Source organism: Lynx rufus, unplaced genomic scaffold, assembly GCF_022079265.1.
Source record: "Lynx rufus isolate CCGP_SWC_20201006 ecotype Redwood Valley unplaced genomic scaffold, mLynRuf1.p SCAF_23, whole genome shotgun sequence".
In the NCBI taxonomy this organism is placed as follows: Eukaryota; Metazoa; Chordata; class Mammalia; order Carnivora; family Felidae; genus Lynx; species Lynx rufus.
The window spans coordinates 5,692,782-5,711,290 of NW_025814838.1; the positions used below are offsets into that span (position 1 = coordinate 5,692,782).

Below are 18,509 nucleotides of genomic sequence, written 5' to 3' on the forward strand. Positions count from 1 at the left end.
TTTATTTTTGACAGAGACGAAGACAAAGTGTGAGCAGGGGAGGGGCAGTGAGGGGGAGACACAGAATCTGAAGCTGGCTCCAGGCTCTGAGCTGTCAGCCCAGAGCCCGACGCGGGGCTCGAACTCACAAACTGTGAGATCATGACCTGAGCCGAAGTCAGACGCTCAACCGACTGAGCCACGCAGGCGCCCCTGCATGTGACGACTCTTAAGGGTTAAATGAAATGAGTTGTTGGGAGTCTGCGTTCTACAAATTCACCGCGTGGGTGTGGGCCAGCGCCTCCCTCCCCAGGCCTTCTGTCCCATGGTAAAGTCTGGGCAAGTCATGTAACCTCTCTTGCCTCAGTTTCCTCCTTGGGAAAAATGGGGCTATTACTGGCAGGATTAAATAACGAAGTACGTGTTTGGTGCTAGATCACAGCCTGGCACGTGACAGCGTTAGGTAAGCGTGAGCTCTTGGGACCATCGCTGTGCCCTCTGTGGTGATCGCAGCCCTAGGTGGGAAGGCTCTCCGGAAGTGTGAGCATCTGGCGTGGGCCAAAAGCCCTCTAGGAAGCCAGTGTTGGCAGAGGTGACTTTGACCTCTCTTGCCTTTTGGTACGGAATATTCAAAATATTCAAATGTCCTTCCCCCGTGCCCTCAGGCCCCCTCCCCCCATATAGAACATCTATTTGGCTTCTGTCTTCCTGCAATGATGCTTTTGCTGTATCCCCCTCAACCCCCAAATTCATATGTTGAAGTCCTAGCTCTCCTTGTGATGGTATTTGCAGATGGGGCTATGGGGAGGTAATTAGGGCTCCATGGGGGGCGGGCTGTGCTGGGAATAGTGGCTACCTAAGAAGAAGAAGGAGAGAGAGAGAGACAGAGACAGAGAGACAGAGCGAGAGAACTGCCACCTCCGAGCTGTGAAGACACAGTGAGAAGGGGCCATTTGCAAGCCAGAAGGAAAGCCCTCCACCGTGGCTCTTAGGCAACAGACTTGACAAGACAAAGGGCCCACAGTGACACCTGGCTGGATACAAAGAGGCTCTTTAAGCCACAGGCCCTATGCAGCTGACCAATGGGCTACTTGCAACCCACCTAAGATTACCAAAAAAAAGGGAAAGTTCTATCCGTCCCCCCCCCCCAACCCCACCCTCCCTGACTCTGCCCTGTGACTCTGGCCCTTCACCACCTCCTGGGGCAGGACGGCCTCTCCTGTGCTGTCCTGCCCGCTGCCCCCATTGCGGTGTATTCAATAAACGCTTCTCTCTTCTGTTCTGCTTTGGGCGAATCCTCGCCCGGCCCTCACCACCGGCCTCCACCCAATCGGGGACACCCCACACTCACCAAGAACCAAATCTGCCGGCACCCTGATCTTGGACTTCCCAGCCCAGAAGGATGAGCAGCAAATATCTGTTGTTTAAGCCTAACTCCTAAAACTAGGAATTTTGTAAGAGCAGTGCACGTTGACTCAAATAATGCTCACTCTGCTTAGAATGCATCCAAAAATTAAAAACCTATGTATTGATTATTTACACATGACATTTTGTTTCAGCCTCACAACTCTGTGGAGAACACTCTACCATGTTCCATTGTACAGATGAGGAGACTAAGGCTTCAAGGTCAGGTGCACTCGTCCCGGGCCTAGAGCTCCTGGGTACCAGAGCCAGCTTGCTTGCCCCCAGCTAGCCTCCAGGGATTCAGGGGAGGGACTCGCCGACTCTGACACTGGTCGGGGGAGCACCTTGCTGGCCTCAAGGGGTGACAGGGTGGTGGGGAGCCTTCCTGGTGGTTAGCGTGTGATGAGCAGAATTCAGCTTCTCACACAGAGGCGAGCCAGTCCCACGGCAGGCAGGGAGTTTGTGCAAGAAGTAGCCGGAAGAAACAGAACACTCCCAGCTTGGTTGGTTACAACAAGGCAAAACCTTTAATAACATGAGTGCTTATTACATTAGCTGCTTCAGGGCTCTGACATCTTTGATTTCTGGTCATGTTTTTCTAACACGTAAAGGTGAATGCCTCCCTCAGGGCCACCTGGATGGTTGGGGTCCTGAGGATTCATGTGAGTGGGCAATGGGGACAACTGCACGCGCCTGGGGAATCGGGGGTCCCCCTCCCCCCCAAGCCACCACCCGTGACTTTGAGTAAAGTCCTCTTCCAAGGAGGGAAGAATGTGGAGGTCCTTCCAGTAAAGAAGGAAGAGAGGAAAACATCTGGCACAGATACACAGAGAGAGAAATGACATCATGGGGTTGGCTTGAAAAGTGGGGGGGAGGGGGCTGGAGGGGGAGGGTTGGGAGTTGGGGGAGGGGGGTAGGACCCGGAGGGCCCGGGGCCAAGTTTGGGAGAGGGCTGAGTCCATTTGGTTTCATTCTTTGTAAAAAGTAATACCATCACGAGGACCATGCCATGCAACCTCCCAGCCACCTCTGTTCGCTGCCCCCGCGGCTGTGCTGGGGCGGAGGCCAGAGGGCAGAGGTCAGTTCAGACGGGCGTAGTGCGCCTGTTGGCCGGATTATTATGCAGCGACTCCTTGAACTCTTTGGGCGTGGAATTGTGGAACTGTAGAAAAGCGTGGTCCCGGTCGGAGTTGAGGAGGGTCCCCATGGTGATCTTTGAGGGGTCCCGGGAGAGGGTGAACATGGAGATGTCAGTGGAAGGGATGGTGTGGAAGCCTTTGCTGATGGGGGACAGGTCTCGGGATCTGGGCTCCGTGGAGCGCGAACTTGAACGCCTCCGGAATCGATACCTGTAGGGCGGAAGGCGCGCAAAGGTGGATTTCTTCAGGAGCTCCGAGTGGGATTTGGCACGTAACTGCTGATGTTTTTCTATATAGATGTGCACAGCGACAACTCCCACGATTTCTGCGATGATGAAAGAGAAGGCCCCGAAATAAAAGGACCAGCCATAGGAGTAGCTTTTTTTGGAGTCACGCTGCCCGGGGTCTCCGGCATTGGCTGATATATAAACTATGATGCCGATGATGTTGCTTAACCCTAAAAGAAGGGAAAAGAGAAACACATCTTTCACACACCTCTGCGGTAACTTTGAGCCTTGAAATATTTATAGAAAGTGTGGAGGTAACAGGGAGACAGGTGAATGGATTTATGGCTGGGAAATCCCACCACGGGGTATGTCTCACGAGGTCCGTCTCTTGGGAAGTGAGGAATTCTGCTGCTCGGTCCCAGGTGGCCTGCGTTCAGCTATGGGATGCGCCCTATTCCTGTAGCGAGCGCCGGCGAGCTCCGGAATGCATGCATTCTCCCTTACGAGCCATTCATTCCACCAAAACCTGATCTCTGGCGCTAAGTCATGAGGATGGCAGAATGAAGGAGGTACAGGTACCCGCCTCTGAATGCCTCACCGTGGGTAGGAGAGACTGACATGTAAATGCAATTAGAGCAAAATACAGTGAGGGCTCTATCAGAGACGCATGTAAAATGGTTCGGGAGCAAAGGGAGGCAGGACAGGTGCGCCCCTGGGGTTTGAAAACAAGGTGACATTGAATGGGGTTGAGCCAGGAGCTGAAAGGCTACTGACTACATAATGTGACAGAAGAAATCAAGAGTGACCTGCTAGGGTGTTAGCTTGGATGATGAGGTGACACCCTGAGCTAAAATGAGAGGCAGCAAAGAGAACAGGTTTAGAGAAGAGGAAAGATTGGAATGCACTGAGGTGGACGTGTTTATCGAGAGTCTAAATGCAGCTGTCCGGTGGACATAGATGGGTCTACACCTGCAGTTGGGGGACCCAACGAGTCCAAGGGGAAGGGACCAGTAGCTGACTAAGTCTTTTTTATCTGCACCGGAGAAGGTAATGCTTTCAGTTAGCTGTCGGTTGAGCATCAGGAATTGGGGAGCGCAAAGCCGATGTCCCCAGTAGGCATGGCCTGCAGACTTAGTGTCCCTAAGTGCCATCGGAGTAGCCCTGGAAATAGTCACTTAGAGATGAGCTGATTCTCTAGGGAGTGGTAAGAAGAAACAATAGAACCTGAGGACCCAGGGGCTGTGATGATCTCTGACCACCTTCCTCACATTATTGTTCCAAAGGTTGAGTCTCTCTTTTTGTCTCTTCCGGGGCGTGATACCAACATTGACTCGGGGGAGTTGGTATATCGGCTGGCATCTCCTTGCCTCCAATTTTAGGGCGGGGCTAAATGGAGGCCCTCGTTACAGTTCCTAGCACAGCTGGTGAATAACCAGATCCAGCGGCCTCCTGTGCTCCCTTTCTGGTCCTTGACTGCTCCGTACTCTTCTTGTGGATCCCCAAGGTCTCCCCAGTGGTCCATCAACTAAAGGGTTAAAGCTGGGCACGCAGGGGCCACGAGACTCTGCTCCAGTGCTGTTCTGACCTGCTGGTGCACGTGCATTGAGGGGAGTTAATATTGGATTATGATCTCTGGCCATTCATTCTCCATCTAGGACTTGCTTCAGGAAGGCGGGCTGGGGGGTCTGCTTCTGCCCCGTCTCCTCTTGCAGGCATGATCCTACGCAGGCATCCAGCAGGTAGGCAGCGAGTTCTAATCACTGAGCTATTTCTAAACATGGGCGTTGACACAGACAGCCCGTGTCAGGCTGCAGGAAACCACAGGATGAAAAACTCCTTCTCTTTCTGGAGTGTCAATTCGGCTTGAAGATTAGTGGGGAAGACACATTCTTTTATATTAAAATGAACATGGATATAATAAGGAGGAGAGAGCAGAATTCACATGAATTTTTAAGTGTAAATGGGAGACAGACTTCAAAGACATTTCAGCTCACTCAAGGCGCTTCTAGTGATGCCCCCCGAGTCCCCAGGGCCATGTTTTCTTTCTCCTCTGCTAGCAGGGAAATTCTGGTGGCAAAGTTTGGGAAGCCCCTCAAGGAAGCCTTTTTTGGGGGAGGGGGAGGGGGAGAAGTTCAAAGAAAGACCTGGATGTCAGACCAGGTTAAAGGAGGTAGGAAGCCAAGTGACTTGCCATTAACTTCTAGGGCTCTTACCATGTGCCAGGCACTGTACAAAGTCTTAACATGCACCATCTCAGTTATTACAACCGACCTGCTCCTCCCTTGGGGAGTCTGGGTGGCACAGTTGGTTAAGCATCTGACTCTTGGTCTCAGCTTGGGTCACGATCTCACAGTTTGTGAGTTTGAGCCCCACATCAGGCTCTGAGCTGATGGCACAGAGCCTGCTTGGGATTCTGTCTCTCCTTCTCTGTGCCCCTCCCCGACTTGTGCGCACGCGTGCTCTCTCTCTCTCTCTCAAAATAAATAAATAAACTTAAAAAATTAAAAAAAAATTAATCCTCTCTTAAAGTTTATTTCTTTATTTTTTGGTAATCTCTACATCCAACGTGGGGTTAGAGCTCACGACCCTGAGATCAAGAGTTGCACACTCTTCCAGCTAAGCCAGCCAGGTGCCTCTAACCCTCTTTTACAGAAGAGGAAACTGAGGCACAGAGAAGATATGTAACTTTCCACGCTGACAGTGCTAGGAAATAGTAGAGGTGGGATTTGAACCCAGGACTGTGTTTTGGCCACAGCGCACTTAGATTTCAGTAACAAATTTTAGGAAGAACAAGATGTAGGTGGGCAATCACTTTCTCCCAACCACTAGACTGTCAACATCTTGAGGGCAGACCTAGGCTGGCTTTGTTCATGGCTTTGGCCCCATCTCCTAGCCCAGAGCCTGGCCATAGCCAAGAGTGTTTCCTGAACGACTAGGCACATTGAGTTGCCCGAGAATTAACAGGTGCAATGTATATACCAGCAGCTCCTATGTAGTAAGTGATTACTGTGTACTAGGTGCTATCCTAGGCATCTTGCAAATACCAACTCATTTCAGCCTCTTAACAGCCTCAAGAAGTAGGGCCATCGTTACCCCCACTTTTCAGATAAGGAAACTACGTCACAGAGAGGTGAAGGGACTTGCCCAAGGTTACACAGCTGGGAAGTAGTAGAGCCAAGATTTGCACCCTGCAGCCTGGCTTCAGAGCCCATGCTCCTCTGTATTATGCACAGTGCCTGTCCCGTAGTAGGTGCTCAACAAAAGGTTGTTGACTGCTTGCCTGAAACCTCAGATCCTAAGAAGAGCTGAGCAAAAAAGAGCCTTAGAGAGTGCCGAATCCTCTGACACTTTCATTTTATAGGTGGGAAAATGGAAGCATTTCAGCATTCCTTTGGGAGATGGGCGTGTCTAGGAATAGACCCCAAGCTTCTGGCTTCTCCTCAGGGCTTTCACCGCTGCCCCTCATGTTTCCCAGTCCCCATGTGTCCGATCCACCTGCCATCTTTCACAATACCCTTTGTGAGAAAGAAGTTGCTGGTGACACACTCTTCCCTGACAATCCCCTTGGGGGACAAAATAATGATCCTTCTCCCACATGGGAAACCCGAATGTCAGCACAATGCATTATCCACTGGGTCAGTCAGAGCCCAGCGGGTCTGGACAGGCCGCGGATGACTAGAAAGTGCCTCAAAGCCACACAAGTTCCTGAGTTTGCCAGTTGCTACCGTCAGTCCACACAGAGCGTGGTCAGGGGCCGTGACCACCTTTGGGCTGACCACATCCCCACGGCAAGATGGCGGCTTTCTCTCTGGTCTGTTGCTGGATTTGGTGTGGTTCAACTTCCCCGTTTTCCTGTTTCCCAGGGCAAACAGTGGGGGAAGAATGGGGGCAAGGTCTAGGAGGGGAGCAGGGCGCTGGGTTTTAGACTTTGGAGCCATGTTGTTGCTGCTTTTCCAATACTAGAAAATAATATTGGGGGGCACCTGGCTGGCTCAGTCGGAAGAGCATGTGACTCTCGATCTCGGGGCTGCGAGTTCGAGCCCCACGTTATGTGTAGTGATGACTAAAAAAAAAAATAAACTTAAAAAAGAAAATAAAACAATATTGTGCTTTTTATGGTCAGCCTCTTTCCAACAACACTGAGACGTGGATACTATTATTATTTCCCATTTTACAGTCGAAGAAACCAGGGTATGGGGAGTCGGGGAGGTTCCCGAGGCTCACCCAGGTAGAGCCAGAATTAACATCTAGAAGGAAAGCCCCCCCTTTACACACCATTTCTTCTTCTACTGTTCCCACCCTGCTAAATAGTCTGCCATCACTGGGCCAAGTTGGAAGGCCACCACCGGAGTTGAGTCCCCTTCCCCCACCCACCTTGTTCTATGCTTCTCTAAAGTATTCGTCCTGAGGGCACTGGATGAGGGGTGGGGTGGGAAGAGATGGAAGGGGGGATGGAAACGCAGGGGTAAGAGAGGAAATGAGGCGGGTGGAGGAGGGATGGAAATGGGGGGAAGAGAGAGAAGGCAGAGCATAGGGCCCCTTCCCGAACTGACTCATCCTTCTCGCCACCTTCTGGACAGGCCAGGTATTGGTTATGAGCTCTTCCCAGAGGGCATCCGGGGCTGCTGGCTTTTTACCTGGTTCCCGGAGACGCTTTGAACAATATGAGGATTTGAGCCCTTGGAAAGCCGTGACACGTCTCAAAGGGCCAGACACATATGCAGACGTGCCCAAATGAACAGCAAGGCGGACCCCGTCAAAGCACACTGAACCAGTCCCTCAGGTCACACATTACACGCACCACACCTGCCCCCCACCCTACGCGCAAGCATGACACTTGAACAACAGGGGAGTTAGGGGTGCTGACCCCCCGCACAGTCAAAAATCTGTGTTTAACTTTTGGTTTTCCCAAAACTTAACTACTAATTGCCTACTGTTGACGGGAAGCCTTACTGAGAACACGGTCAACAAACTTGTATTTTGTTTGTTCTATGTATTCTATACTGTATTCTTACAATGAAGTAAGCTAGGGAAAAGAAGATGCCATTAAAAAAATCATAGGGAAGACAAAAATACATTTCCACTACTGTATGCATTTACTGAAAATCCATTCCTCAGTGGACCCGCGCAGTTCAAACCCATGTCGTTCAAGGGTCACCATACATATGCTGTCTCACTAGTCAGCCCCTGTCCCCCTCTGAGCTGATCCTGCCACCCTAGTCTCCTGCCTTCCTATGATGCCACCCTCGCGTATCAGCATCTTTGGTTCTAAGTGAAGTCTGTGGCTCTTCATTCTTTTTTTTTTTTTTTTTTAATTTTGTTTCAGAGAGAGAGAGAGAGAGAGAGACAGGGAGAGCAGAGGAGAGGGGCAGAGGGAGGGAGAGAGAGAATCCCAAGCAGGTTCCACGCCCAGAGCAGAGCCTGGTACGGGGCTCCATCCCACGACCCTGGGATCATGACCTGAGCAGAAGTCAAACTCGGAGGCTCAACTGACTGAGCCACCCAGGAGCCCCTGGCTTTTCATTCTTCACACGAGCGGAGTATTTTCTCGCTCTTGCCCTGGACGGAACCCTGAATAGCACTGCTCTGTCCTTGTGGGCCTGGCTGGGGGTTGGTGCCTGTGAGGACCTCGGGGCCGGGGCCGGAAGCTCACCTGCAGAGACGAAAAAGATGCCCGCGCTGAGGATGACATTGTGTCTGCTTCGGTGGAATTCACTGGCCGCCACGCAGAGCCCGCCAAAGAAGAGCAGCGTGACGCTGAGGATGGGGAAGACACTGGAGGCCCTCACAGCTCCTGCGGAGAGAAGGGGAGAGGGTTCCACCTGCGTCCCCGCCAGCCCCGGGATCCACCCATCCCAGGCACAGGCGCCCCCGGGGAAAACAGCACCTGCGGAGGAGGACAGAGCCTGCATCTAACATGGGCGTGAGACCAGTACGGCCGCTCAGGGCTCTGTGCTCGGTGCTAACGCTCTCCAGTCGCCGTCCTGAAATTCTTAATCAGTCTGTCTTTGAATTGCGTTTTAGAAGTGAAGCCTGATGGGCCCACAGACATTGCACTAGGGGACTCGGAGCCTTGACTTGTGTCATCGTCTCTGTCTCCCCACACCCCCTTCTCCTTGGGATGGGACCTTAGCTGCCCATTCTCCTGCCCCAACCAGTGATCACTGGCACCCTTCGTTCCTGGTGGGGGCTGGGCATGGACGGAGGAAGGGTCAGGGTTCGGCGCGAGCCCCAGGCACCTGCAAAGCTATGCATTCACCCCTCAGAGTGTCTCCATGCCCCTCGGAGTAGTGTGACATTAGGTAGGCAAATAAAAGACACTGTGACAGATCAAGAGAGAGAGAGAACAGAAAAGAAGAAAAAGCTTTTTTGCCTGTGTTTTGAAGGAGGAGCTGGGATCTTCCTTCACTCTGGACCCTGCCAATTCTGTAGCCAGCCCTGCACCCAGAGTCTCTCCCGTCGGCTCACATGCTGTTGGCCAAAATGCAGAGCCTTTTCCCACTGCACACCTATCTTTGCCTATTTCTTGGTCTGGCAATATTCTCTTGATACCCACTTAGTCACCGAATGAACAAAGGAGTTTACTTATCCATGCAACAATGTTACTGTGTACCTACTGGATGCCAGGCGCTGTGCTGGGCCCTCAGGTACCACCAGTGGACATGTGCGGCCACCCCCAGGGCACAGGAGCTGCCCTTCAAAGTAGGGGCTGGCTGAGGGGCTGGAGCAGCTCCTGGAGGCCCCTGTGTTAACTCTTTAGTTGCTGGATCATGGAGAGGCCCTAAGGGAGGCCCCTTAGGCCTTGGGGAGGGGTCCTATGGTAGGGGTTCCAATATTTACCCAGCCAGTATAAGGGTATTTCCTGGCCTGTCCAGACCAGAATATACCAGTTGAATAAATTCCATGTTCACGGTGTACAAAAGAGTTAGGGTCCCAGGTCTCATGGGGCTTACAAGCCAGTTGAGTTGACAGTCAGACATGGCTATGTCATTTGCAGGCCCCAGCGCAAAATGAAAATGCAAGGTCTCTTGTTCCAACATTAAGCATTTCAAGATGGCGACTGGAGAGAATTGAACACCATGAGGCTCTTGGAAGGGCCGGGGATGGTGAGAAGTTGTAGGATTTAGGGTATATTTCTTTTGATCGATCGATCGATCGATTGATTGATTTAGAGCAGGGGAGGGGCAGACAGAGAAGGAGAGAGAAAGAATCCCAAGCAGGCTCCAAGCTGTCCGCGTGAAGCCAGACGTGGAGCTTGAACTTACAAACCCCGAGATCATGACCTGAGCCAAAACCAAGAGTCGGGTGCTAACCGACCGAGCCACCCAGGCGCCCCAGGATATGATCCTAAGGTGAAGCCACCAGAACTGGCAATGCGTGGTGGGAGACACAGGAGCTGAAAACCGTGCCCATATCGGGTGCCATGCTGCTGAGCTCAGGGTGGTGCCCAAAATGCCTAGGGCATGTGCAGGTGCAGCAGTGGGGGGGGGCGTCATGGCAGGAAGGGTGTGAGTTCATTTTTGGCCTCGGGAAGTTCAAAGCTGAAGGTTCAAGGCTTTCAAGCCCCCATTCATGGTGACCCTACCCCTGCTGTTTCTCTTTGCTACTGCACAGAGGTGCTTATGTGCCAACTGCCAAACTCTTTCTACAACTTAATGTCATGTCACAAAAGTTTTCTGAAAGTCTGGTAGCTGATTTAGCCAAGGGGGCTGCCTGGGAAGGGCATTGGAGTAGACGTGGGGTGAGGGTGTGCGGGCACACAAGGGTGAGGTTCTCTTAATGAGAAGAAAATGAAAGAGTGTTTGCTTTTGCTTAAAGACAGCCACCCACATACCCAGCACTGGAGTCTGGGCAGACCCGGGGCCCCATAACAGCGTCCCTCCCAACACTCTGCTTCCATGGTGAGGTTTTGGGAGAGGCTGGGTTCCCTGCTTCCTTTAGCCCCCAGTCGAGGGGTACCCTGGGGAGGGGGGGCTCTGGAGTCCCGGGTGGGCACATGAGCCTGGCTGCAGGCACAGCTCATTAATAACTTCTCAATATTGACACATATGACTTATGGGCTTCCATTTGGACCCTCAGCCTGGCACCCCACAAATATCAGGGGTTGATCTGCCTCCAATGGCTTCAAGGGAAACTTGCGGACAAACCTTTAAAGCATTTGTTCGCATTGTGTATTGGCAGGAATTGCGCAAATATTCAATGTGATGAGTTTAATTGATTGAAAGAGCCTTTAAATTAAAAAAAAAATTTCAAAGCATGATTAAATTATGATTATGCACAAAGGAGACAATCTGAACGTTTGACGCTATTGAACTGTGTTGCTTATAAAGGTGCAACTTTGCAAGGTGGCTGCAGTAACGACGTGGCAACCAGCTGGTGGCCAGACTCACTCTTTACCCACAAACGAGACACAGGGTTGCAGGTATCTGCCTCAGGACGTCGCCTCTGTGATTTACTCTACTTTCATTTTAGCCCTATGGACACGAGGGGGCTTCAGACAAAAACGTTTTACTGTCTTCCTCCCCTACTTACTTCTTTCCTCTACTGTTCTTCCTCCCCAAACTATCTAGGGGTAAGTTGAGGTTGGAGAACCCTGCAGGAGCGTGCCCCTGGCTCCGTGTGGTGGGGTCGGGGATTCCAAAATTCCCAGCGGGACATTCGTGTACTCATAAAGGCCTCTCCTTAACCTCAGCCTGATTCTGTGGCCAGTGAAGTGTGGGTAGACCGTGGGATGGGGGCAAGGACCCTCACCTTCTTAGGGGGAGCAAAATACTCTGTTGGAAAAGCAATCCACCTCTGGGAAGAACTTAAATCAGTTTTACAAGTTGTGAAATAGAAGTTATAGCTGTGTTTCACCTCCAGCAGGGCAAACATCACCATGTTGCATTAAAGCAGGAAAGAAAAACAAAGAAAAACCATGCGTACTCAGTAAAATCCCCCTGGAGATGACACTAAGGTCATTCTTCTGAGGAGGTCCGTGTACGAAGCAACATCTCTACATGTGGCCTGTAGTCCCCGTACCAAATTTTTCTGCTGCTGGTACAAATTCCCATAGGCATTTGGATAAATCCTACTAGATGCATAAGGACCGCAAACAGAGAAATGGTATGTTTACATTTTAAAAATCATCTTAAAAACAACTATTTCTTAATCGACCCTACTACCCCTTACATTGTAATGTGGTTCAAGGCTCATATAGAGACTTACAGTCCGTCTGCAGACTAACAGGTGTGAGTAGGGCTAAAAATGGTTGAAATTGAAACACCATTCTTCTTGAGCTACGAGTTACAAACATACTCTGAATAGGACAATTTATTGAAGTTTTTATTATTTTATTTTATTTTTAAAGTTTATTTTTGCGAGAGAGAGAGAGAGAGAGAGAGAGAGAGAGAAAGCAGGGGAGAGAAAGAGAGAGACAGAGAGGGAGGCAGAAAATCTGAAGCAGGCTCTGTGTGGACAGTGGAAAGCCCTACTCAGGGGTCGAACTCCTGAACCTCGAGATCAGGCCCTGATCCCAAGTTGGACACTTAACCGACTGACCCGTCTAGGTGCCCCTCTTGAAGTTTTTATTTGTAATAGCCATAAAAAAAAAAAACACCCCTTACTTTTAACATTCCCTAACAGTAAATTTAGTCAATGCCTTTGAAATTCCCTTTTGTCTGAACTTGACACACATTTTGTTGAAGAAGTTACATTTAGATTATGTTAAGCCCCAAGTTCTCTCTGTGCCTAGATCAATGTCAGGTCCCTATTTGCAGCTGGACTTTGCTATGCTTGTCTCGTGCGACAGAAAAGAGAGAGCCCACATTGCTTCATCATTCCAAGTTGAGCCCTGGGCTGAGGGTAACGTGTCTGAGCTCAGTTAAATTTCTTGAGCCTGTCACGTAGATGACATTATCATCTCCATATCCGACTAGATAAAGACGGCTGAGAGATGGAAAGGTTAAGCAATTTGACCCAGGTTTAATCCAGCCAGTAGGGAGTCAGACAAGGGTAAAAGCCCAGACCAACCAGAACCCAGAAACCTCACACCAAGCCATCATCTCTTCTGCCCCTCACGTGACGCCTTTGTGACAGTCCCGCGTCAGATCCAGGTTACTGATCTCGGGACAACCCCAGCCCACATGCTGGCCCTGCCCCAATAGGATGGAAACTACAGAGAGGTGAACTTGGATTTACATCTATTCTCCCAGGGCTTGTTCCTTAGGACCGTGCCCATTAATACCTCAACTCAACTCTCTCAGGAAGGCGAAAACTTGTGTTCTAGTTGAAGAAAATTCCTTAGATTTTCTCCTAAGCAGACTAAAAAGAACCTTTCAGTTTTGACTCACCTACTTTTCCCCTTTCTATTTCTGGTTTATTGACATTAAAGAGACTTAGATATCAGAATCGCTTGAATGTCTCTGTCTAGTAGCAAAGGTCCCAGAAGCTCCTTTGGAGTATCCGTTTCCAGGGGTGAGCACTGAGGAGCCTCAGGGGCAGCCGGGCAGGGCCACCCTCCCCTCCCTGTCCCCCCACCCTGGGGGAGACCCCAGAAGTGGAAACTTACGCAGGAGGTACTCTGCTGTGTCTTGTTCATAGTCTGCGTCTTCAGGGAAGTGATCGATTTTCTTGCACACTCCTCGGAAAGCCCCTGTGGAAACAAATGTGGGCCTGAGCTGGGGGAGGAGCCAGAGCCCCTGGGGTGAGCCTGGGTCCTCACCCCTACGGTGAAGATCCTTCCATGGTTGTTGTTGGCTGTGCATATTGTTGGCCCGTCAGCATCTGTCTGGGACACAAAAGAGAAACAAGTAGAGGAGGAAAAAAAAAAAAAGAAGCAGAAGACTTAACTTTTTTGCCTCCTAGATTTTTTTGCATGATGTTGAGATCTATCGGGAAGGGCAAATAGCTATGAAACATAATCATTCATTATGAGGACTGCTTTATCTATTCCCCCCCCCCACACACAATTGGTGAGGAAAAAAAGAAGGAAATGGAGTTTGTGTGTATTAATTTTCCGTTTTATCGATGAGGAAACGGGCCTAAGAATTTTGCTTGGGCTCACATGGTAAATAGGGGAGCCAGCATTCCAATCATGATCTGCTGACTCCCAGGTGTCTATCCTGGGCGTAGCTTCAGGAATAGCACACTGCCCCTGATCCTGCTCATATCTGACACGGGACTATCCCCTCACTCCTTCTCCTACCCTGGGTCATAGTCTGCTGTGCTTGGCTGTGTGGCCCACGCCTTCAGGAAACACAGAATGTACAGGTTTCTTGCAGAAACTGTCAGCATTTGCTTCCTTTTTTCTCTTCAAGATCAGTTTATAAAAAATGTTTATTTGAGACAGAAAGAGAGTGGGGGAGGAGCAAAAGAGAGAGAGAGAGAGAGAGACAGAGACAGAGACAGAGACAGAGAATCCCAAGCAGGCTCTGTGCTGTCAGTGCAGAGCCCGACCTCACAAACCCCTGAGATCATGACCTGAGCAGAAATCAAGAGTTGAACACTTAACGGTGCCACCCAGGTGCCCCTAATATCAGTTTGACTTAAATCATTTTGGGTATTTGATAGTCATTGTGGGTGTTTGTTAACTAGGCAATTAACCAGTCTCTGGGGCAGCTAATGGCTGTGCCAGTTCTTATAAATGACAGCAATTTCTGAACTCCTCACCTTAACCCAGCAGGACATTATGCATCATTGTTCTCATCCCAGCCTGAGAAGGTGGCATGGAGGGGAGGGGCAGTGTGATGTCACGGAGAGTAGACAAGGTTTTGGATCACACAGATCTGGCCTTATACTGCAGCACAGTTACTATAAGGATTAAATAAAGTATGTGAAGTGGAGATAATTTTTGCAAAACTCCAGGCGTGCCATCATAACAGCTAGTGCTTATTCAATGCTTCCAGTGGACCAAGCACAGAGCTGAAACCTGACATTCCTTTTCTCAGTTACTCTTGTCCACCTCCCTGGGAGGTAGGGGCTATTAATCCTGACATTTGATGATGAGGCAACCCAGATCACAGAGGAGACTGAGGTGTCACAGCTGGAGAGGAGAAGAGTCGATATTGGAATCCAAGCTTCAAAGCCTGTGGTTTTCACCATTAGACTATGAAAGGTAGCCATTATTATTATGTCGATTATTATCTTGTAATAATGAGTGTCATGCACTTAACCCCTGCTACAAGTAGGCTCCGAGCCAGAGGCATTTCCCAACAAATGTGATGCAATATGCAGAACATCTCCTTGGTTCTGATTCTCTGCTCACCAGGCAAAGGGTGGACACAGAACCAAGGAGAGGGTCCTGGAGAGAAGACTTGCAGATTAAAGGAAATTCTTGGAAGAAACACAAAGTCATAGCTTCTTCCCTGATATTGAAAGAAAAAGCCTTCATTTTTTTTTCTTGTTCAGACTGTGTAAAAATTTTTGAATATTTATTTGAGAGAGAGAGAGAGAGAGAGAGAATGGGGGAGAAGAGCAGAGAGAGGGAGAGAGAGAGGATCTTAAGCAGGCTCCACGGTCAGCGCAGAGCCCGACGTGGGGCTCGATCTCAGGACCACGAGGTCATGACCTGAGCCGAAATCAAGAGTCGCATGGTTAACCGAATGAGCCACCCAGGCGCTCCTTTTTTTGTTGTTTAGATTTTAGAGTTCCATTCGCATATTCCTGTTAGTTTGTAAACCCCATTCCCTTCCAGCTAGTTGAATAATAAGTCATAGGAAGTCACACACGCTGAGCCCATGTCATGTACTGGGTGCTAACCTAATTCCTTTACATGTTTTATCCTTGTTAGCTCTCAAAACTGCCTTATGAAGTACCTGGCATTTTGATCCCCTTTTACAGGCGAGAACACAAAGGCTTAGGAAAGTGAATGATTTCGTCAAGGCACACAGCCATAAATGGCATTCTTATAAGTGGCATGCTTGAATGGAAGTCTGCCTGACTCCAAATTTAAAAATTTTTAAATGTTTATTTATTTTTGAGAGAGAGAGAGAGAGAATGAGTGGGGAGGAGCAGAGAGAGGGAGACACAGAATCTGAAGCAGGTTCCAGGCTCTGAGCTGTCGGCACAGAGCCTGATGTGGGGCTCGAACTCACGAATGGTGAGATCGTGACCTGAGCTGAAACCAGGAGTCAGCCGCTCAACCAACGGAGCCCCCCAGGTGCCCCTCCAAAGCCAGAGTCCTAACCACTGTTGTGAACTGCACTCTCTTCCACACATTGAGAGTTGCCAGCAACATCCTGGGCCAGGTGGCTTTATGATAATTTCGTGGTCTATCCATAGCCACCAATTGTGGAAATGAATCGGACCAGTGAGTGATTTTTTTTCCACCAACCATGTTTTTTTGCCCCATAATCTACGCTGGGGACCACCGAGCAAGGCAAAGGTGGTGGTTGTAGGACCGCCTCCTGTTTGTTGTTTGACAGGCACCACAAAGGCTTTGATAGGAAGAAACGTTGGTGCTGAGAACGAAATGTGGACGTTACTGAGACAGACCCGTCGGATCCACGTGGGAATAAAGAGCTCCGCGCATGTCTGCACCTGCTTGTGAACCGGGCCTTACCCGAGGTGGTTCACACCTGGAAACTACAGCTTAGAGCCAGCAAACACCGGAAGCTCCCGGAGAAACAGTCCCCGGTATTTAGGGTCTCAAGCCACCCACCACCTGTTCTTGCACAGCCCATGAGCTAAGAATGGTTTTTGCATATTTAGATGGCTGGGAAAAAAAAAACAAAAAAAAAACAACCCGAAGAATATTGTTTCATGACACACAAAAAACTACATGAAATTCAAATTTCAGTGTCTGCAAATAAGATTGTATTGAAGCACAACCGTGCCTGTTTGTTTACGGCTTCCACGCTATGATGGCAGAGCCGCGGAGTTGTGGCAGAAACAGCAAAGCCAAAAAATATTTACTATCTGGCTGGGGAAGGTCTTGCTGATCTGTGGTCCGAAGATCCCTGTCCGGTGAGAGAACACAAAAAGAGGAGTCTGGGCCTTCCGGGGACTCTCGGAGGACATAATCCGAGCTGGTTCTTCTGAAGGGGATAACATCTAGGGCAAATCTGGGTCACGGAATGTTCTGTTTGGTGTTTTTGCCTGGTTTGTTTTATTTTTTACCTGCGGTAGTTTAATGCCTATTTTGATGTATTTTTTTTTTAAGTTCAATATGTTGCTGCAATTTAAAATTCAGGATATGTCACATGAAAGCCTCATTTACAGCTTCTGTTAAAAAAATGGGGATCTCTGTCCCACATCTCCATGTGAAAATACTCCCCTGCACCTGGGGAGTCGGCCGCCCCCTGGAGACCGGTGCGAACTTTCCAGCTGGCCAGATTCCCCACCTGGCTCTCTGGCACTTGAGCTACCTGTGGCGAATTACCTCCCCCAGCCTCAGTTTCTTCCTCTGTAGAATGACGACAGCAACATCAATGTCGTGGGGGTTGTCATGAGAATGAACGGAGCCTCTAACAGCAGACAGAGCGTCGGCTGGTATTCTCAGCACATACTCTTTTAATCAGGCAATGACGTAAACCACTTAGCACAGCTCTTGGCACATAGTAAGAGCTCAATAAATTATAGCTATTACTACCATTGGTTTTGGTAGGTATTTTAGGACCAGAAGAGACACATTGGTGCCAGGTTGAGATTTAAAAAAACAATCTAAAACGAAAGGGAATCAAGAATTTCCCTGAGGAAGACTCCACGCTGAAAAGGAAGCTGCTGCCATCACGACTCATCAAAAAGTGAACTTGGCTGTTCATGCAAAGAGCACATTGCCAGCTCCCTGAAATAACCACTGTTTAGCATTGCTGTATATTTCCTTCCAGACTTTCCCCCCCCCCTCCATGCTTTCACACACAAATGGTTTTATAAAATTGAGATCATGATGTTCTTCTCACTTACATTTTTCTCAGGAGTATTTCCCCCTATCAGTAAATCTAAGAAAAACAGGATGGGTTGGACTTGCCCACGAACCGCAGAGGGTGGAACCAAGAGAGACGTTGAAAGCATCTTCCCTGCAAGGATGAGGCAGGACACAGGGACAAGCACTCACCCAGCACAGTTTAAGCCAAGGCCCTGGGGCAGAGAGAAGCAGAAAGCAGGAATGTGGTAAACTGGGAGGAGGATCGGTGGTGGGAGGTGATCTGGGCGCAGATCCGGTGGTTACAGGGGAGAGGCAATGTGCACGCAGGGTAGGGCAGGTGTGAGACCTAGGCTGTGAGAACCCACAGACCGCAGGACCCTGGGAAGAGGTCTGGAGTGGAAGAGAGAACCAAGGTAGATTTCCTGGCGTGTCAAAGTGAATCAGTTGCAGAGACTGGCTTTCTGGTGAAAACAAGCCTCATCCTGGGCAGAAAAGAATGTGCTGATGGTTCATCTCTGGCTCAGCCGATGGAAAAACACGTCTTCCGTAAGAGGAAGGGGACTTTCTTTCGACCAACAAGCCTTCTTAAAGGTCAGACCCTAGAAATATTCCCAGTAAAATAAAAAATGAGGTAAGAACGCCCACCATCGCTTCTGTTATTTACCACGGTTCTACAAGTTCTAGTGCAAGAAGAAATAAAGCAGAATTGAGAGTAACAGGCAATAGAAAAAAATAGGACAAAATTATCATTTTTTTTCCAGGTGAGAGAATAGTCTGCTTAGAAAGCTCGAGGCAATTTGCTGGACAAAATATTAGTATGAATGAAAGAGCTCAGTCAGGTGGCTTCTTCTAAGCTATTAAACCACATAAGAAAGAAGTAATAATCAAGTCATTGTGGCACCGATGTTTGAAGAG

General features: G+C 49.5%; 1 protein-coding gene across 1 annotated transcript in view; it reads right to left on the reverse strand.

Moving 5' to 3' along the window:
- Positions 1-2,362: 2,362 nt before the first annotated feature.
- CACNG3 (calcium voltage-gated channel auxiliary subunit gamma 3) overlaps positions 2,363-18,509 on the reverse strand; it is an 82,372-nt gene continuing 66,225 nt past the window's right edge. The window contains exons 2-4 of the mRNA XM_047087903.1: positions 13,299-13,382; positions 8,403-8,543; positions 2,363-2,979 (exon numbers count right to left, since the gene is read on the reverse strand). Of these exons, the coding sequence (XP_046943859.1) occupies positions 2,468-2,979; positions 8,403-8,543; positions 13,299-13,382 (737 nt within the window). The 3' untranslated portion in view covers positions 2,363-2,467. The remainder of the gene's footprint in view (positions 2,980-8,402; positions 8,544-13,298; positions 13,383-18,509) is intronic.